The sequence below is a fragment of the Dipodomys spectabilis genome, unplaced genomic scaffold, assembly GCF_019054845.1.
Source record: "Dipodomys spectabilis isolate Male_0828 unplaced genomic scaffold, ASM1905484v1 ptg000197l, whole genome shotgun sequence".
NCBI classification, from domain to species: Eukaryota; Metazoa; Chordata; class Mammalia; order Rodentia; family Heteromyidae; genus Dipodomys; species Dipodomys spectabilis.
Genome location: NW_024870874.1, coordinates 16,000,504 through 16,022,465, shown reverse-complemented (window position 1 = coordinate 16,022,465; position 21,962 = coordinate 16,000,504). Strand labels below are relative to the sequence as shown.

General features: G+C 38.9%; 1 protein-coding gene across 6 annotated transcripts in view; it reads right to left on the bottom strand.

The window, feature by feature from the left end:
- Nucleotides 1–21,962, bottom strand: part of Ahcyl2 (adenosylhomocysteinase like 2) — a 156,524-nt gene that overhangs the window by 28,053 nt on the left and 106,509 nt on the right. For 3 of the 6 annotated variants that reach the window (XM_042696091.1, XM_042696094.1, XM_042696093.1), the window contains exons 2-6: nucleotides 21,564–21,675; nucleotides 12,395–12,538; nucleotides 11,717–11,817; nucleotides 4,219–4,321; nucleotides 2,185–2,279 (exon numbers count right to left, since the gene is read on the bottom strand). In XM_042696091.1, the coding sequence (XP_042552025.1) occupies nucleotides 2,185–2,279; nucleotides 4,219–4,321; nucleotides 11,717–11,817; nucleotides 12,395–12,538; nucleotides 21,564–21,675 (555 nt within the window). The remainder of the gene's footprint in view (nucleotides 1–2,184; nucleotides 2,280–4,218; nucleotides 4,322–11,716; nucleotides 11,818–12,394; nucleotides 12,539–21,563; nucleotides 21,676–21,962) is intronic. The other 3 variants (XM_042696092.1, XM_042696096.1, XM_042696095.1) reach the window with 1 other exon arrangement.

Below are 21,962 nucleotides of genomic sequence, written 5' to 3'. Positions count from 1 at the left end.
AAGGTAGCTCAGTGGTAGAGTGCTTGCCTTGTATGCATGAAGCCCTGGGTTCGATTCCTCAGCATCACATAAGCAGAAAAAGTTGGAAGTGGTGCTATAGCTCAAGTGGTAGAGTGCGAGCCTTGAGCTGAAGAGCTGAGGGGCAGCGCCCAGGCCCAGAGTTTAGGCCCCATGACGGACAAAAAAAACAAAAAACAAAAGAACAACCCCAAGTTGGATATGATAATATATGCCTATGGGTACCAAGGTAGTAGAAAGCTGACCCAGGCAGCACAAGTTCTCAATGGGGATATGGCTCAAGTGGTAGAGCTCTTTCCTAGCAAATATGAAGTCTTGAGTTCAATCTGTAATACTGCCAAAATAAACAGAAATAAAGTAAAAAATGAAGCAAGCATAACAAACACAAAACTACCTGGTTCTATTTCTTAAAAAAAAAAAAAAAATTTTTTTTTTGGTTGGTTGTGGGCTTGAACTCAGGGGCCTGAGCAATTTCCCTGAGCACTTCTGCTCAAGGCTAGCACTCTACCACTTTGAGCCACAACACTACTTCCAGTTTTCTGGTGGTTAATTGGAGATAAGAGTCTCATGGACTTTTCTGCCCAGGCTGGCTTCAAACCATGATCCTTAGATCACAGCCTGCTGAGGAGCTAGGATTTACAGGCATGCATACCAGCACCGTGCTTTTTAAAAATTTTGTTTAAATTATTATTATAAAGGTGATATACAAAGGGGTTACATACGTATGTTACCATTACATACGTCAGATAAAGAGTTTATTTCTTTTTGGACAATATCACCCCAGGTTCTTTTTTTTTTTTTGGTTGGTTGTGGGGATTGAACTCTAGGTCTGGGTGCTGTCCCCGAGCTCTTCAGCTCAAGACTAGCGCTCTACTATTTGAGCCACACGCCACTTCCAGTTTTCTGGTGGTTAATTGGAGATCAGAGTCTCATGGACCTTCGGGCCCAGGCTGGCTTTGAACCACAATCCTCAGATCTCAGCTTCCTGAGTAGCTAGGATTGCAGGCATAAGCCACCAGCACCTGGCTCCAGGTTTATTTTTTAAAGGTAGGAAATCAAAGAAGAAAGGAAATTTGAACTTGGAAGCTTTTCAGATTTTCTGTTAACTTAGTAAATGTATTCTAGACAGAAAGCTAAGTCTCTTAGTAATAAAGGGCTTCCTTTGGTGTTTTTGGTGTTTGTTATGGAGGGGATTATGTGTAGTGACAAGAGATGGAAAAGCATTAACCTTGCTCCTTTTAACCAGTCATATGTGAATCTTGAGCAACATTATAAGATTACTAGTGAAATGAATACTTCCAACAACAAAACTAACAATTAAGGCATTTTCCTTTTTTTCTTTTCCATTTTTTTTTTTGGAGACAAGGTCTTGTTATGTAACCAAAGGTGGAGTAGAACTCAGTATATAACCCAGGTTGGTACTAAACTCATAATCTTTTTTTTTTTTTTTTTTTGGTTGGTCATGGGGGCTGAACTCTGGGTCTGGGCACTGTCCCTTAGCTCTTCAGCTTAAGGATAGCACCATACCACTTGAGCCACAGCGTCACTTCTGGCTTTTTTCTGCTTATGTGGTGCTAAGGAATCGAACCCAGGGTCTCATGCCTGGAAAGCAAGCACTCTACCACTGAGCCAACTTCCCAGCCCTCTAAACTCAAAATCTTTTTGTCTTAGCCTCCTTAGTGTTCATATTGTCATGTGCTAGCATATTTGGCTAGTTAAGGCACTTCTGAAGATATAAGAGATTCAGTATTCTTTGTGGTTTTTTGTTTTGTTTTGTTGGCTGTGGGGCTTGAACTCAGGGCTTAGGCGCCGTCCCTGAGCCTCTTAGTATTCAAGGCTAGAACTCTACTATTTGAGCCATAGCACCACTTCCAGTTTTTGAGTGGTTAATTGGAAATAACAGTCTCACATGGACTTTTCTGCCTGGGCTGGCTTTAAACCATGATCCTAAGATCTCAGCCTCCTGAGTAACTAGGATTATAGGCGTAAGCCACCAATACCCAGCAGTTCAGTATTCTTGAAGTTGAGTTCTATTGGAAACCCAAGATTAGCGGAATTGGAACCATTTTTCTTTTATGTTATTGGGTTATCCTCTCCTTGGCTACAGTCTCCTTCTACCGTCACCCCTGCCTCTGATAGAATGGTGTTGACAGAAATCTGACCTACCATGTTTGGCTGCCAGCCTTCAACATTCACACATCTGTCAATGCACCACCAAAAGTCATCTTCAGACTCTCCTTTCCAGGCAAAGACAGGAAATCCTATAATAAAAGGGATAAGGAAAAAACTATTAAAGGTTATAAAAATAGTTAACTCCCACATTCTGGCAAGAAGGTGCTGGTTTCCCCATCCTAAACCCTTTCTTTCTCCTATATTCCTTGAGTTGACTTTCTTCTCTATTTAGCATTGCTTGCGGCCCTTTTATTCATTCCTTTGTCTTTAGTGGTCATTCTCCTCTTGTTAGCTCAAAGAGAACAAACATAACAGATAAGAGTATAATGGTGGCTAAAAGTATGACTAAAAGAACAGAACAGAAATAACTAGTTGATACAGACTGGTCTTCTCATTGTTTCCCAATCTATTCTGATTTTTCTTGTTTCTATACTTTAGTTACCCCAACTTCCTTGCCAGGAAAACATACTCTGTTAATAAATCTGCTTCATGTCATATCCTAATGAAATGTCATGCTTCCTTATGAAGCCTGCTTAGCTAGCTAGAAGTGAGCTCTACAGGAATCTGAACAAGTCTATTATTTGTGTTCTACTGAATATGGTTTTATGCTATGTTGTGACATTTATAGTATATATTATGATTATATTATCATTTATCATATGTATTATTGAATTATCATTACTTCTGTAAGTATATAGTTTTATCTACCACAATATAATATTCTGAGGACAAAGATATCATCTCATTTGTTCCTTTAGCTCTTAGAGTAAGTCAGAAGCATCTGTTGAAGGAAAAAAGAACAAATGAATGTGTAATGTTCAATTCTTTGGGTTATACTTTTAATATTGTACTTTCCCATCAATAAATATACATCAATAAATATTATAAATAAATGGATATAAATGAAATAAAAATGAAATGCGAAGAGTGATAGCAAAAGAAGAGATGTGCATTATTGGGTTTTCCAGTATTCCCAGGAGCTCTGGGACAAATGTTTGGTACCAGTGTATCACACTGCCTGAGAGTAAAGGCAAAAGGCTGGTAGAGTCCAAATTTCTCTTTCTTTTTCTCTCTCCCCCTCCCCAATCTCTCTCTTGATTGGTCTGTGGGGCTTGAACTCAGGGCCTGGGCACTGTCCTTGAGTTCTTTTTTTTTTTTTTTTTCTTTTGTCGGTCCTGGAGCTTGAATTCAGGGCCTGGGCACTGTTCCTAAGTTTCTGTTGCTCAAGGCTAGCATTCTACCACTTTATCCACAGCACCACTTCTGGCTTTTTCTGTGTATGTAGTACTGAGGAATCGAACCCAGGGCTTCACAAGGTAAGCACTCTACCACTGAGCCACCTTCCCAGCCCTGTCCTTGAGTTCTTATGCTCAAGGCTAGTGTTCTACGACTTTGAGTCACAGCTTCACTACCAGTTTTAGTGTAGAGATAACAGTCTCACAGGGACTTTTCTGTTCCCTCTGGCTTCCAACTACAATCCTCAGATCTCAGCTTCCTAAGTAGCTAGGATTATAGGCGCAACTCTCCTGTGCTCAGATTGTCTATTTTTATTTTTTTTATCCTTCAAGTACCAGTGTATGTTGTGATAAAATATTAATCTGTCAGATCAAGTTCTCCTTATGGCTGACACAGAAACGTTAAACATTAAGTCAGGGTAAAACATTTGCTTGAAATCCAGCAGGCCACAATACTGGGGTTAAAGCAACTATATTTAAAAAAAATACATTTTCTCCAACCTATATTATCTTGGATAATAAGTAGGGTTTGTTGGTGCTCTATTAGTGAATCAAAGCAAAGCACCAATAACAGAGTATTAGACATAGGTAAATGTCTGTAAAGTACAAAACAATTTAAATCATGTTTGACAAGAGAAGCCCAGAAAGGGAACAAACTATCAAGAATAGGGATCTGTTTCTTCAAAGGCAGTTCCTTTACTGTCAACTTTCTTTAAAGATTTTTATAGAAACAATTAAACTTCTTGGAGGCTTACTTTAGCCACAGACATAGAGAACAATCGAAAGAGCTTACCACTTTCTGCTAGAGCAGCAGCCACTTCATTGAGAGTAGAATAGATGTTACAGGCAGCCCATCGGCACTGTGCCCCCAGAGCACCCAGAGTTTCCATAAGCACCTATTAAAGAGAAGGTGAGAAATGAACAAGTCTTTGTGAAACAACTAGTTAAGACCAAGTGTATATATTTGACCAATGATTTTCAAATTGTGTTCTACAGAACCTCTTCCATGTTCTGAGTAGTTGGCAGGGCTGGGGGAAGGCTGAGCTCCATGCTTTAACCTATTTAATCTATTGGGTCTCCCAAAAAATTTGAATGAAACCAATAATTTCACATCTAACATATTTTTAGTATAAAATATAATCTTATAGTTCTGCTTCTGCTTAAGATACAGAAAGCAGGAAAGCCTTCCACCCTAACAACAAGAAAAAGTTGGATAATCTATAGGGTCATACTTTAGCCCATCAAAGAACTCAGATCATAAAGCAACTGAACTCCAAAAAGTAATATATAAGGATATATTGCCTTTGGTGAGCTGCTATATGAGGGTAAGAAAAAGCAGTTAAAACTTTAATTAGAGGTTAAGTGTAGAAATGTGTGTCTTTAGCAATCTCTAACAGTCTCATTGTAGATACTCACAGGCAAGCTCTTTTCCAGGGGCTCCCATTTAGTGCTCACAAAAAAGATTAGGAGCAGGGGGATGTGGTTGGCTATGTTGAGATACAGGCACAACACACACACACACACACACACACACACACAAGTTTGAGGAAGAATGTAACAGAATTGCTGTGGTACTACCAAAAAAACCTTACTACAGAGGGGAATACCTTTTACAGAGGAAAGCCTGGCAGAAACCACCTTAATCAAGGGACTGAAATATCATCAGCCAAGAGAACAATTTAAATGATTGTGTTCAATGAAAAAAATACCGTGACACATCTGTGATATTCTTACTATAGGTGCATATCTTGATCTAATAACAAGGAAATACCAGAAAAATCCAAATTCAGGATATTGCACATAATAATTCATCTGTTACACTGTGTTGATATTCATATGTTGAATTGAAACCCCTGTGTAAAACTAGTTAAAGATAATTTTTTAATAAAAACAGCTGTAATCTCCAAGAGTGTCAAGATCATGAAAATCTAAGACTAAAGACGCATGACAATTAAATTCAATATGTAACCAAGAACTGGATTGTTTTGTTATAAAAAAAATTCAGTTGGAACAATTAGTAAAACTTGAATGGGATTTGAAGATAAAATGGTAATAATGAGTCAATGTTAAGTTTCCTAATATTGATAATCTGACTGGTTGTTTGTTTTTGGGGGGGGTCCGGTAGTGGGGCCTGAACTCTGGGCCTGGGGGCTGTCCCTCAGCTCTTCAGCTCAAGGCTAGCGCTCTACCACTTGAGCCACAGCGCCACTTCCTGCTGTTTTTCTTTTTGCTTATTTGGTGCTGAGGAATCGAACCCAGGGCCTCAGGCATGCAAGGCAAGCGCTCTACCACTGAGCCACCTTCCCAGCCCCTAATCTGACTGGTTGTATCAGAATGTTCTTGTTTGTGAAAAATATACATACAATGGATACTGGTGCCTTACATCTGGAATCCTAGCTACTTAGGAGGCTGAGATCAGAGGATCATAGTTTGATGCTACCCTGGGCAGAAAAGTCCTGAGCCTCTTTATTTCCTTAATAAACAAAAAGCTGGAAGTTGGGGTTTGTCACAGTGGTACAACAACAGCTGTAAGCAAAAAAGCCAAGTGAGTCTATAAGGCCCTGAGTTCAAACACCAGTACTAGCATGCAAATAAAAAAAATATTATTTAAAGTAGTTTATCTACTGAGTTGATCCTGAGACCCAAAATATAAGAACATGAGTCAAGAATGCTGGCTGGCTGTTAAGGCTCAAACAAAACTGAAGGCAGGAAAGGAGGAGGTAACAATGCTCGATAGGAAATATACTCATTACCTTACTCATGTAACTGTAACCCCTCTGTACACTGTTTTACAATTAAAAAAAAGTATTAACAAAAAAAGATTGAAGGCAGGAAGAAGGATGATAGGCCTTCGGGGTCCTTAGAGGTTGAACTTCACTTTAAATTGCCATCATTTTGAAGGACAACCACGGAATGTGTGAGAAGAACTATGCAAACAGAGGAACTATATAAATAGACACACATTTACTAGAAATATGGACAGGAACCTATGATATACTGGAACATGAGCTTATAGGAGAATACCTTTCCACATTATTTTGTGGTAATGTTTGAATATATAATTAGAAAAATAAAATAAATTAAAAACAAAAGAAAGCAAATTTTTGTAAAGAAAAAGAAAAACATTTATAAGTAATGCATTAAAATTGATAAACTAATAGTAATTATTTCATTCAGAAAAAATAGAGAGGGAACTCTAAATAGTGATAATGTTGACTCAGCATGGAGGTAAAAAACAAACTAGATATAACTTAGCAACATGATATAGTAGAGAAGCACTTACTATTTTAAGCCACCACACTGAAGCCTCATATCCCCTGACCAAGGAGGCCCAGAAAAGGTTTCAAGAATATTTCTGCCTTAATACATTATTCTGTAGCTTCAAGAAAAATAGCTTTACAATTTATGATATTAATTTGGGCAGTCAAGGTACTTTTTTCATCAGAGAACATATAACTTGGAAGCGTCAGAGTGAAGACAGAAGTTGTCTATTCTTAAGGAATCTCTACTGCCCTTCATCAGGAATATGACCACTTAAGCATGCTGTTCAGGAGACAATCTTTGGGAAGCTGACTGAGTTGACTCGGATCTTACAAATCCTGTAAAAGATTTTAGACAGCCAGGCACCAGTGGCTCATACCTGTAATCCTAGCTACTCAGGAAACAGATCTGAGAATCACGGTTCAAAGCCAGCCCAGGCACCATAGACTCATGGCTGCAATCCTAGCTACTTAAGAAGCTTTGATCTTGCAGGGTGCTGGTGGTTCACGTCTGTAATCCTAGCTACTCTGGAGGCTAAGACCTAAGGATCATGGTTCAAAGCTAGCCCGGGCAGGAAAGTCTATGAGACTTATCACCAACTAACCACCCCCAAACTGGAAACGGAGCTGTAGCTCAAAGTGGCAGAGCACTAGTCTTGACAATAAGAGCTCAGGACCTGAGTTCAAGCCCCTCAATTGACTCCCCCCCTCCAAATAAAAAAAAAAGAAGAAGAAGAAGCTGAGATTGGAGGATCATGGTTCAAAGTCAGCCTGGGAGTCAGTGGCTCATGCCTGTAATCCTGGTTACTCAGGAAGCTGAGATCTAAGGATCACAGTTAAATGCCAGCCCAGGTAGGAAAGACTATGAGACTCTTAACATTAATTAATCACCAAAAAGCTGGAAGTGGAGCTGTGGTTCAAATGGTATTATGCTAGCCTTGAGCAAAAAAGCTTAGGGAAATTGCGCAGGCACTGAGTTCAAGTCCCAGGACTGGCACAAAGTAAATAAAAGATTTTAGACTATTTCCTAGTATACCCATCCCTGTAGTTGTCTCAGTATGATTGAAAACTTTATTTCATCTTTGATGATGTCTTAAAAGAAGGAATCTGGAACACTGTGGGGACATCTGGGTTGTCATGATTGTGGGAGGAGTGCTACTAGAATTTAGTGGGCAGGGCCAGGGACATTCTGGGCATTTTTTTATTAATAAGTTTTTTATTGTGAAAATATTGTACAGAGGGGTTACAATTACATGAGCAAGTTTTTTTCTTTTTTTTGTCAGTTGTGGGCTTGAACACTGGGCCTGGTGCTGTCCTTCAGCTCTTCAGCTAAGGCTAGGGCTCAACCACTCGAGCCACAGTGCCATTTCCGGTTTTCTGAGTGGTTTATTGGAGATAAGAGTCTGCCTGGGCTGGCTTTGAGCAGTGATCATCAGATCTCAGCCTCCTGAGTAGCTAGAATTAATTATAGGCGTGAGCCACCATGGGCACTGGACATTCTTAAAGTGAAGGACAGCAGATTACATTAAAAAACAAAAACAAAACAAAAAACCAACTGAGCCAATTAAGCATAATTTTCAAATGTCCTAATGAAAGTTCACATGGGTGAAAGTGTATTTTACTGATTGACTGACTGGTGGTACAGTTACAGGTACAGGTGCAGGTGGTATCCCTTCAAGGCTTCACGCTTGCTTGACAATATAGTTCTATCATCTGAGCCAAACATGCCCAATACTTTTTGCTTTCAGTTTATTTTTCAGAAAAAGTCTCCAAATGTATATAGTCTGAGGCTGGGGGCTGGCCTCCACATTCTACCTACTCTAGCATCCTAAGTAGCTTGCATAAAAACTGTGAACTACCACAACCAACTTGTTTTTGAGATAATGTCTTTGTAATTTTTTGCCTGAATCAAGCTCCTCCTATCTCCACCTACCAAGTAAATGCACTGCCACACCTGGCTGAAAAATCTACTCGTAATTATCTGAGCTTAGAATCTAATTCTGTCTTATACACTAACAAAAAGTATTTTTGCATAGTTTTAATACAAACTAGCAGGAATTCAATAATTATGTAAATCATGAGAAAATTCATACTTTGATTTGTGGTGATTGTTCAGGAAATTACAAAGAATTGTACACTATTCAGAAAAGCATATAATTTGGTTACACTACCCTGATACTTTGAAACTAGTAACACATTTCCATCTGCCTGCATTTGTAGCAATCTTATTTAAATGAGAGTACAAATAGTAGTACAGTATCTGATTGCATCTGATGAACATCTGAAGTACATTTTGTTATAAATTTCTTTTATTTCTCCTTCATATTTCATTTAAGATTTTATATGGAATTTTTGGTTTACCTTAAGAGCTTGTTTTAAAGAAAAGGAAAATATTAACTCATGATATCCATTATAGTATTTTATTTGTCCTGGTGACTTTACAGTATCCAGTACTATCTTATAATAAGTTCTGTGGCCTAAAAATATTTACAAAGGAATAATTTATGCATCATGCACAAATTAGTTTACATATTTTTTTTTTTAACCAGTCCTGGGTCTTGAACTCAGTGCCTGGACACTATGCCTGAGCTTCTTTTGCTCAAGGCTAGCACTGTACCACTTGAGCCACATCACTACTTCTGCTTTTTCTGTTTATGCATGTTAGGCAAGCACTCTATCACTAAGCCACATTCCTAGCCCATGGTTTACAGCTGTTTTTTTTTTTTGTTGTTGTTGGTTGTGGGGCCTGAACTCTGGGCCTGGGCACTGACCCTCAGCTCTTCAGCTCAAGGTTAGCGCTCTACCACTTGAGCCACAGTGCCACTTCCAGTTTTTTCTGCTTATGTGGTGCTGAGGAATCAAACCCAGGGCCTCATGCATGCAAGGCAAGCACTCTATCACTGAGCCACCTTTCCAGCCCCTGGTTCACTGTTTTTTTAACCTAAAACTGTTTGAAATTGGAAATACAAGCTTATGGCCATTTGCATTTTATTTTCCTTAGTCTTTTCACAATTAATATATCTGATAACTTTATTTTTCTTTTTTCAAACCTCCTCCCTCCCAGTTAATTTAATGAAATTAATCTGAAAGATTTGTGTGAATGAGTTGGAACTACACACACACACACACACACACACACACACGTATATATATATATATATATATATATACACACACATACACACACACACATATACGTGTGTGTGTGTGTGTATGTGTGCGTGCGTGTGCACGCTAGTACTGGTGCTTGAACAGAGGACCTGGGCACTGTCCCTTAGCTTTTTTGCTTTACCATTGAACCACAGTTCCACTCTTGGCTTTTTGCTGGTTAACTGGTGTTAAGTCTTATGGACTTTCTTGCCTGGGCTAGCTTCCAATTGGGATCCTCATATCTCAGACTCCTGAGTAGCTAGAATTACAGGCACAAGCCACTGGCAGCCAGAAAAAAAATACTTTTCTCATAAAAGGAGACACTTAAGTTTGCTGAAGGTTGAATCACCAGTTTAACCCACCACTCACGTAATCTAGACCCCATGCCAAGACATGGAACATGGGAATTGTGATCTAGTTCTGCCCAGTGAGACATGATGGAATACCCTGAGGACTTCTGGAAAAAGTTTCCTTGCTGTTGGGAAAGAGTCCATCTCAGTTTGTGACAATTTGCTATCAGCTTGAAAATGAAGTAAGCAAAGCGAGGAAATAGCTCCAAAAGAACCAGAGAGGTAAAATGGGAGCCCTGATTCTGCATCTTAACTCTGCCTTCTTTCACAATGGACCTTAAGCTAAAGAATAAAATAATTCCTTTATGTAGATGGGACCAGGCTTTCTTTTATTTGCAGCTGAAAGCAGACCAACACAAAAGATTTCCTTATAGAAATGAAACTGAAAGAGAAGCTAAAAGGAAGCAGTATTATATAGTGTGAAAGCATCCTTAATGGTTCTGATGTGCATATCTTGATTCGGTGTTTATTCCCCTATAACCATGTACAAATTACTTAAGCCCTCTGACCCTGTTTCCTTGTTTACAAAATGGAAAGAGGAATATCTGCTTTATATGACATCTATACTTTATATGACTAATACTTGTTCAACTGTTAGCTAGGTGCTGGCTCATTACAAGCACTCAGTAGAGGTAGAAATTATTACTATTATTATTAATATTATGTGTGTCTACATGAAATGGTTTGGAGGCACCACTTCCCGAATCTTTGAATCAGTGTGGACACTGTTCATTGATACAGGAAATGAGATAAAGGCAGCTTCTTTGTATTTTAAGTGAAGCCTGAAATGACATGTGAAGATCTTGCAGAAGTCTGAAAGTAGAGACTGCTATTCGTTTATCTTTCCCAACTATACTCTTAATGACTTTGCTCTAAGGAGAAGTCTATTACTGTTTTAAGAAAGGAAAGGAAGTGGTGCTGTGGCTCAAGCAGTAGAGCATTCACCTTGAGCTGAAGAGTGCAAGGACAGTGTCCAGGCCCAGGGTTCAAGCCCCACGACCAACAAAAGGAAAAAAAAAAAAAAAAAAGCCGGGCACTGGTGGCTCACGACTGTAATCCTAGCTACTCAGAAGGCCGAGATCTGAGGATCAGGGTTCAAAGCCAGCCCAGGAAGGAAAAATCCGTGAGATTCTTATCTCCAATAAACCACTTAGAAAACCGGAAGTGGTACTGTGGTTCAAGTGGTAGAGCGCTAGCCTTGAGCTGAAGGGCTGAGGGACAGTGTCCAGAGTTCAAGCCCCATGATGGGGGTGGGAGGAGGGATGGGAAGGGGAGAAGAAGAAAGAAAGGACAGTTGTGTGTAGACTTCTTCCTGGTTATCAACCTTTTTTTTTGGTCGGTCAATGGGCTTGAACTCTGGACCTGGGCCACATAGAAATTATTAACTATTGTTGTTAAAAGAAGAAAGGAGGGCTGGGAAGATGGCTCAGTGGTAGAGCGCGTGCCTTGCATGCCTGAGGCCCAGGGTTCGATTCCTCAGCACCACATAAGCAAAAAGAAAAAAAAAAAAAGAAGAAAGGAAAAAACTCACAGCAGTTTGAGCAGTGATGTGTGTGCAACCCACAATTTTGGCTCCAGCCAAAGGCTTTTCTCCTTGAGCTCTCTTCCTTAGAGCCATCAGTGCAGGCATTTCTGAAAAGAACGAATACAATCACAATTGTTAGAAGAGAATAAACAGAAAAACTCACCCTATCAGTTTGATACTTCTCTTGATCAGGTTCTCTGTTAGATTATGTTTCCCAAGAGGTCAAGACATTAAACCTGAATTTTGTTTCTAAGAAAATTCAGACATAATTTCTCTAGAGTTGTAATGTCCCACATGCCAGTTTGCCTTATCCAGGAGTTTGTTCTAGAGACTAGACCCAGAAGTTTATACTGCCTTCCCACAGTGTTTTTTTTGTGGGTTGTGGGGCCTAAACTCTGGGCCTGGGCTTTGTCCCTCATATTTTCGGCTCAAGGCTAGCATTCTATCACTTGTGCCAAAGTGCCACTTCCGGCTTTTTCTGCTTAGGTGGTGCTGAGGAATGGAACCCAGGGCCTCATGCATGTAAGGCAAGCACTCTACCACTGAGCCACCTTCCCAGCCCCCACAGTGTTTTGTGAGCTCAGATTCTTTTGTTATAAGTATTCTTCAATATTACACTGAAATTTCACAAGCTACCAGATCTCAGGCAGGTAGAGAGGGAAAAAAGGTACTTGCTTTCTTTACCTTGCTCAGCAATTTCAATTTCTCTGCGTCCAAATTCTGCCTGTTTGATGTTCTTGACACAGAAGTCACTGCTTCCCTTAGAATTCTTTTGCTGCTTGTCCCTGGGTGATGTCTCATCATCAGAACTGTCTGTATATGAAGCCGCTGAATGACAGAAAGAAAGAAAAACACACATACATACTCTCTTAGAGAAAAAAATTGTATTTCTCTAAAATTCGGAACCCTGGAAGAAGTGGAAGAAATGGAGTCATTAGTGCCTCATAAATGAACATCTCTAGGAAGCACCTGTACCATGGAACTGGATTGTCCAAACCATCTGTGAAAAGCACTAGCCACAGGTCTGAAGGGGGAAGGTAAAAGAGGTTGCCATAGGCATTCTCAATGGATAGTATTAATGTAGGGCTACATTTTTATTCTGGACATGTAGAGGTACTTGAATATGCAAAGGGAAAGAGGTTACAACATGATAGCAATAGGTTAAAATTTCTAATGCAAGTCATGGCCATTTATCTCTGGGTTCCTAGGCTCCCAGATACCTTCCACTATATCTGGTCCTTAAATGCTTGAAGCAATTTGTCTTTTAGTATAATAATTGAACAGATAAGAACTACAAAACAAGGAACTCTTGGGAAAGTAATTAAGAACCACACAAAAAAGTGTTTGTCTGACATAACAGAGCTTTCTCTTTCAGGACTGGCTCTGATGAAGCTGAGCTATGCCTGCAGATGCAATTAGACACTGACAATGGAGTACTCATTTTGACATGGAGTATTTATGCTCTCCCTTCTTGCTGGCCTCAGCAGGTCTGCATGAGGCATTTTAGATTCCCAAAGCAACAAATAAATACTCTTTTGGAACAATAAAATGCTCTGATAACTAGTCCATTTAGCAGTACACACTAGAGGGTGAAATATCCAAGACTTGTGATTGTGGTCAATAGGCAGCTGCTGCTACTGCTATTCATGGGTTTAGCTGAGGTCTTTTAGTCCTCCAGTAATCCTGTAATTGTGAATCATTTTTCTGGGTGGTTTATGTTTAAGTGTCAGACGACAGTTCTTCCTTATCCTCAGAGTTTTTGGGGAGAGGAATGGGGATTATAAAGCACTGTTAATAAAGCATTTTCTCTTCTCAATGCAGGAAAAAGCACTGCTAATACTTCAGAGGCAGTAAAAGCTCAGAATTCCTAGGATCTCTGGTACTCTGATCTACTAATATCTAGATAATTAAGGCATTTCTGGGATTTCTTAGCAGAGGGTGTGTGGAGAGGTGGAGCTGAAAATGGCAAGTCTGACCTTGCCCAACTAATCAGGAATGGGGCTGCACACTGTGGGGGTCAGCAGGGGCTTGAGGATCTCTCTTGAACTGGAAAACTTCCCTGGAGCAAAGTCCTAACACGAGGCCACAGGAATGAACATGGCCCCAAGGGAGGTGAGGGAATTAGTAAATCCCCAAAAGGACTTTTGTTCTTGAAAGGAGCTAATCTGTACAAAAAGTTTTTAGTTTTCTCTCCTACAGTCAGTGAGAGCTCAAAGTACTCTTGGCAACAAAGCCTAAAAACAGCTTTCTTGGCAGTCCTGTAGGACCAATCAATATTTTGATAATAGTTTAGGTAGGGGAAACACGCTTCTTCATTTGAGAGAAGAAAGACAACAGCCTTCTCCAGGCTAGATCCAAATTTACAAATAAGAGTTGACATTTAGACTATCTTGAATTTTTTGTTTCCAGAATCATGATGGTTTTTAGGCTACCAGTAGCCATTACAAATTTTGTTATCAAGCAGCTTGCAAAATGGCTTATGCCTATAATACCACTGTGCTAGGGGATTTGGAGTTTGCAGTCAGCCTGGGCTCCTTAGCAAGCTCAAGCTACGGAGAGACCCTATTTTAAAATAATCAAGGGCTAAGTATGTAGCCCAGTGATAGAATACTTTCCTACAAGGCCCTTAGTTCAATTCCAGTGCTTCAAATCAACCAACCAACCAACACACACTGTGGTTATATGTTCTAAAGTCAGACAGACTTTGGTTGAAGTCTTAATCTGTTTCTGATATATAAAATGGAATACCAGAGCCTATTTAATAAAGTTGGTTGTTAATTTGCTCATGCTTTCCGGTCATTCATATCCCCAACTGTTTACCCAATGAATTCAACTTCTGCATCTCTGTACCTAACATTATCTAAGGTGTGGGAATACATGATAGATAATAAATGGTCCTTACTTTCATTGTGATGAGTCAGAAATGAAATAATTATCAAATTAACTACTTAGGGTTTTTAAAAATGCAATGTGTGCTATGCAGCAGAAATCAGGAGACTATATATAGTACTTGCACAAGGTTTGAGTTTGATCTCCAGTATCTCAAAACAAAAAGGTCAAAGTCAAGTTGTTAAGATTAAATAAAGTAGGTAGGTGTCCAGGGCTCACTCCTGTAATCCTGTTACTCAGGAGGCTGAGAACGTAAACCAATCTGGGCAGGAAAGTCTGTGAGACTCTAATCTCCAATTAAACATCAAAAAAGCTGGAAGTGGAGCTGTGATAGTGCCTTGAGCTCAGGGATACTGCCAGCACCTTGAGCTCAGGGATACTGCCAGCACCTTGAGCTCAGGGATACTGCCAGCGCCCAGCACCAAGATAAATAAATAAACAAAGTGCTTAGCAAAATGCAATTATTAAATAAAGGATATCTAAATCATATTACTTTTTGCTCATACTTAAACTTAGTATCAGCTTTAGGCTTTTGAGTAGAATTAAAAAGGTTGAGATGAAACTGTAACCCCTCTGTATACCACCTTTATAATAACAAAAATAAACATAAAAATTAACAACTTGTGGTTGGAGATGGAATGAAGGGAGGAGAATGAGGGAGCAGATGACACTATATGAAAGGAAACACACTCATTAACTGACACATGTAACTATAACCCCTGTCTATCACCTCTATAATAACAATAATTTTTTTAAAAAAATTAAAATTAAAATCAAGAAAAAAAAAGGTTAAGACGAGTCCTAACTCTACCTAGAATAGCTCTCCTTCTCTAGTGTCTTAGTGAAAAAACAACAAAACAAAAAACACAAATTTCCTCTTAAAGAGAAACACTCTAATTTTTGGCCTGAATTATTTTCATTAAGCATTCAAAGAACAATTGTTTATATCAGTTCTTTAGAAGCTAGAAAAAAAACATTTTTACTTTTTTAATAGTACTCAAGTGGGTTACTGTTAGTTCAACAAATGTTTTTCTTTGAGACAAAATAGATTTTTCAAAAAACTTTTATACAGAGAACTTTTTTTGGGGGGGGGAGGCAGTCCTGGGGCTTGAACTCTAGGCCTGGGCACTGTCCCTGAGCTGCTTTTGCTCAAGGCTAGCGCTCTACCACTTGAACCACAGTGCCACTTCTGGCTTTTTGTGCTTACGTGGTACTGAGGAATAGAACCCAGGGTTTCACACATGCTAGGCAAGCACTCTACCACTAAGCCACATTCCCAGCTCAGAACTTGTCTTTTTATACAAAGAACTTTTATACAGAGCTGCTGTCAGATAAGATGCAAAAGTAGTGGTCATCTGGATTACACTAATATGTAAAAGCAACATGGCTGACTGATGGAGACAGAGATGCCATTCGTTTTGTAACCATGGTAGAAACATGAAACACTGTGAACATTTCCTCATTTATTATTTAAACACATTTCTACCCTAAATGCTCATTTCTACCCTAAATTTCTAAATAGAGTTTCTAAAGTATTTATAATTGTCAGCATACTGTGAATCAGTATCATAATTATCATAAATAATCAGAGTCATAATTTCATTGTGTGATGGTGAGTTTGAGGCCAGCCCAGACAAAGTTAGCAAGAATTTGTCTCTAAAACAAAATACAAAATAAAAGGGCTAGAAGTATGTGTGTGTGTGTGTGTGTGTGTGTGTGTGTGTGTAGTTCAAGTGGTAGAGCACTTTTTTGGCATGTGTAAGACCCTGAGTTCAATTCCAATTTCCATTAAAAAAAACTGATAAAAGCTGAGCACTGGTCACATGCTTGTAGTCTAGCTACCTGGGAGGCTGAAATCTGAGGACTGAGGTTTGAAGTGAGCTGGGGCAGAAAGGTCAGATGGATTTTTTTATCTCTGATTAAACACTAAAGAGTCAGAAGTGGAGGTATGGCTCAAGTGGCAGAGAACTAGCCTTAAGTAAAAAACTAAGTTCAATCGCAGTACTACCACATACACCAAAAAAATTTGATAAGATGGAGTATTGGATCCTAGATCTAGATTCACCCCTATTGATTAAATGAGCAATTTTCAAATTGGTTGAAACAGTCAAATATAAAGTAATAAGTTTAACAGATACTTTATTTCCCTACGTTTACATTTTTCTCTAACCTCCACTAGAAAAATTTTAGGAATAAGTGAACTGATACCCCAAATTACTTAGTTTCTAAATACAAAAGTAATATAAAGTACAACATAACTTTGTGTGTGTGAGTGTGTGGTGTGTGTGTGTGTGAGAGAGAGAGAGAGAGAGAGACAGACAGACAGACAGACAGACTGACTGACTGACTGACTGACTGACTCAGATAGAGGCAGAGACAGGTATATTCTGTAGTTTGAAATCAGATCCTTAGCTGGGTGCCAGTGGCTCATGCCTATAATCCTAGCTACTCAGGAGGCTGAGATCTGAGGATCGCGGTTCAAAGCCAGTCCCAGCAAGAAAGTCCATTAGACTCATCTCCACTAAACCACCAGAAAACTGGAAGTGGCGCTGTGTCTCACGCCAGGCCCAGGGTTCAAGCCCCATGACTGACCAAAAAAAGAAAAAAACAAACAAACAAAAAAGAATCACTGATCTATAATCTATCTCATAGAACTTGCCTATGTTCAATAGCTGATACTTGATTTAGTCTCAGCTCCTAGCAGCTGTGATACTGTGGATTACTGTTAGGAGAAGAACAGTCCAAATTCTAGTTGAATTAGTCCTATTAAATTACTTTAAGTGAAGCAGTTCCTCTTGGGCCAAATCTATTTATTCAATAATGAATAAGATGTGTGTGTTTCTCTACAAATGTGTGAAAAGCTATACTAGCAACCAAAACAAAACAAAAAACTGGAAAAACGTGATGATTACCTCAAACTTTATAAGCATCAATCATAAATATGGGCCTCAGTCTTTCTTCGTCATTTTAAATCAGTTAACTCACTGCCAAGACAGGTTTGTTTGTTTATTATTTTGTTTTGGTTGGTTGTGGGGCTTGAACTCTGGGCTTGGACGCTGTCCCTGCGCTCTTCAGCTCAAGGTGAAAGCTCTACCAATTGAGCCACAGTGCCACTTCTGGTTTTCTAGTGGTTTATTGGAGATGAGAGTCTCATGGACTTTCCTGCCCCGGCTGGCTTTGAACCGAAACCCTCATATCTCAGCCTCCTGAGTAAGCAGGATTACAGGCGTGAGCCACCAGCACCTGGCTCCAAGACAGGTTTTTAAGAAACACATAATTGGGGCTGGGAGTGTGGCTCAGTGGTAGAGTGCTTGCCTTGCATGCATGAGGCCCTGGGTTCGATTCCTCAGCACCACATAAGCAAAAAGAAAAAAGCTGGAAGTGGCGCTGTGGCTCAAGTGGTAGAGTGCTAGCCTTGAGCTGAAGAGCTGAGGGACAGCGCCCAGGCCCAGAGTTCAGGCTCCATGACTGGACCAAAAAAAAAAAGAAACACATAATTGAGAATGGTCTGACTCTAAAGAAAGGACTTTTCTTTTTTGCTTTTATGAGTTTTTTGTTTTTCTTTTGTTTAGGGAACTTTTTAAAAGTTTCTTTCTTTTTTTTTTTTTTAAAGGCAATGGTTTTCTACCCACATTTTCCTAGTATTAAGTTCCAATGCCTTAAAACACCCATTGCATATAATGAATTAACTTCTCTCTCACACAGCTAGAGAGGTGCTAGCTATTATTTAGCATCTCTCAGAGAATTAAGAAAACAACCCATCAAATCATTTTATGTGTTCTGAAGTTCAGATGAAGACCTTTATCTGAGGAGGCTGGCAGTGGATTTTAAACCAGAACTTGGCAAAACTTAGTGCTATGGACAGGAAGGTTTTTTTGTTTTTTTGTTTTTTTGGTCTGGTCGTGGGGCCTGAACTCTGGGCCTGGGTGCTGTCCCTCAGCTCTTCAGCTCAAGGCTAGCACTCTACCACTTCAGCCACAGTGCCACTTCCAGCTTTTTTCTTTTTGCTTATGTGGTGCTGAGGAATCAAACCCAGGGCCTCATGCATGCAAGGTAAGCACTCTACCACTGAGTCACCTTCCCAGCCCAGGAAGGTATCTTTTTGAGCATGTTATAAAACTCCTTTTGACTTATCACATATATAGAATAGTAAATATCCATCAATAAAGGTTTAAGGTAGAATAAGAATGAGCTAGGGATGTAGCTCAGTGGTAAAATACTTGTCTAATGTGTATGATGCAGTGAGTTTAGAACAAAAAGGAAACAAACAAAAAGTAAAGAAAAGAAAAGAATGTTCTGAACCTCTTTTTACCAATATTTATCTAGTAACTCTTCTGTGTCCAATGTAACTCTAAATGTTGGCATTCTAAGTGTAGCTGTACAAAATAGGCAAAAATCTCTGCTCTCAGATTTTACATTCAAGTAGGGGGAGAAAAACAATTAGTAAAACATACTAAGTGCTATGGAGAAAAATTAAAGAATACTGATAGTGCTTAGTGGGTGTTGGTACCATTTTTAAAATAATTTTTCACTGTCAAAATTATATGTACTATATTTATTGTACATGACATGATGTTGTGAAGTATACATTATGGAGTGACTCAATAGAGCTAATTAACATATGCATTGTCCCACATATTTTTTTTCCAGTAAAAACACTTAGCTTCTGTGTTCTTAGCAATTTTCAAGAATACAATACATTGTTATTAACTGCAATCATCCTGCTAGATACAATTTAAAAAGAATAGGCCTGAATGCAAAGATGGTAATTAGATGAAAAACAGAAAATAAGATAGCCAGTCATGCATGTTTTGGGAGAAGAACATTCCAGGCAGAGGAAACAAGTGCAAAGGTTGTAAAGCAGGACAGTGCCTGGCATGTTTCAAAATAACAGTAGGAAAAGCTAGTGTGGTTGGAGTGAACTGAAGTGTTTGGGGTGAGGGAGGTATGTGGAAGAAATGAGATTAAAAAAATGTAATGGCAACTGGATGGTACAGGGATATTTAGGTCACTGTAACAACCTTCTTGGCCTCTAACCAGAGTGAGACTGCAAAGTCACTAGAGGGTTTTGAGCAGAGAAGTGATATGATCTTACTTTTTTGTATGCAAAAATGTATACAACTTCATTTTTATTTTATTTACTTATTTTTCCAATTCTAAGGACCACACCAGGGCACTGTATATGCTAGGTAAATGTTTTATATTCTCAGCCACTGAGCTGACTGACTTTATTATTATTGTCATTGTTGTTATTATAATTGTTATTATTTTTTTTTGCCAGTCCTGAGGCTTGAACAAAGGGCTTGGGCACAGTCCCTGAGCTTCTTTTGCCCAAGGCTAGAACTCAAACTCATTTGAACCACAGCACCACTTCCAGCTTTTTTGTTTATATGGTACTGAGGAATCAAACCTAGGACTTCATGGATGCTAGGCAAGCCCCTACCAATAAACCATATTTCCCCCCTCCCCCGACTTATTTTAAAATAACAAATTTGGCTGGGTGCCAGTGACTCATGCTTGTAATTGTAGATACTCAGGAAGCACAGATCTGAGGATTACAGTTTGAAGCCAGCCATGGCAGGAAAGTCTGTGAGACTCTTATCTCCAATTAACCACCAAAAAGCCAGAAGTGGAGCTATGGCTCAAGTGGTAGAGTGCTATCCTTGAGTTAAAAAAACAAAAAAACAAAAACAGCTCAGCCCCCCACTGCAAGTCCCAGGACCAGCACAACAACAAAGAATTTGGCCGTAGCTGTGAAATCAGACTGAAGATAACATGGGAAGTCTGGGATAAACAGTTGACGTAAATGTGTAGGAAGATTTTGAACAGGAGAAAAACATGAAAATCAAACACCAATCCATGACAAAACTATGAGATTGGATGAATTAGGGATGGATGAATTTGTATTCTATTTTAGGGAGTACATGTCTGTAATCCCAACACTTGGTAGACTAAGGCAGAAGAATACTGAGTTTGAGGTCAGCCTGTTTAACATAGTGAGACCTTATATTAGAGACGACAACAAAAAAACATGTAAAATAATAATTTACCTAACCTAAAAGCTACAGCCTCCTAAATGATTTTTTGTAGAATTCTTTTAAATGTTATTGACAATTTATTTCCTATTGGTGTAAAGAACAAATAAAATCTTAGGTATGATAAAAATTTCCTAATGAATATTATCTACAATATGAGGGTAAACTCTCAGCATCTTACCACATTCTAATACAGAACAAAACAAAACAGCCCCATGTTAAGACTCATTACTGGGTACTGCCATTACTTGTCCGGGGTCATACTTAATAATAGCTCATCTGAAATAAAGATAAGTCATCTGACATAAAGATACGTCAGCCCCAGAGTAGATTTGAATTAATGCCACTGCAAAGGAAGGAAGAAGTAACAACCAAAACAATGTCACAGCTTTGAAAAGAAGGCAAAAGACCCACTTGCTTGAACTAAATATAATGTTTTTATAGTTTTTTGGGGGTAACTGAGATTGCTTGTTACTTTGTAGTACCAGATGGAGGAATGTGAACCTCTTTTTTAATTTTAAAAGATGGAGAAAACTCCAGTTTTTTTACATGCTGCTCAGTTAAGATTACTGACAAACATACTCCCATCTTTCTATATCTCAAAGAACTCAATTTCCTTAATCATCATCTTCTACTTCTGCTGGAAGAGGAGAATGTTATGAAGCTCCACCCTTGACTTTCCAAGAGAAACAGAAAAACTCCAGGTTAAAATTTGATCAAAATGCATTGTTTTAATAAACTGAGCTGTTGAATGGTAACTCCCTTGTACAACTGCTTAACGATAATAAATATGTAATTAGAATTTTTTGACTCGAAGTATTTATTCAAGGTACAAGTTTAAACATGCATTACTGACCTTAGATGGATGGAATGGTCTGTTTTCATACCTAAGAGCCTTGAAAGGAGGGTCATGGTAGCTCAGTACTTACCTGAGCTATAGCTGTCAGTAGATGACTGAGAAATAGAACGGGACAGAGAGCGGCGTCCAATTTTGGTGGGACGTTTGTTGAATTCTTGCTTCTGGTCAGCAAACTGAATCTGCTAAGAGAAAGAACCTTAGTTATACAAAGGAAAAGAAATTCCATGTTGATAGAGCAATTTAAGGCTTATAGGTTTCTATGCAGTTGGTCTCACTGTACCAACCATATTTGGAAATATTAAGACTATGGGAAGAAAAGTAATTTTCTTCTATAAACTATTTCTTCTAATTTTTTTTCTAAAAATGAAACTATGAATGAAACATGAACCTGCTATGTTTCTACCAAATTTTAATTCTTTTTCCTTTTTATGATACTAGAAATTGAACCCAAGGACTTATACTTGCTAGG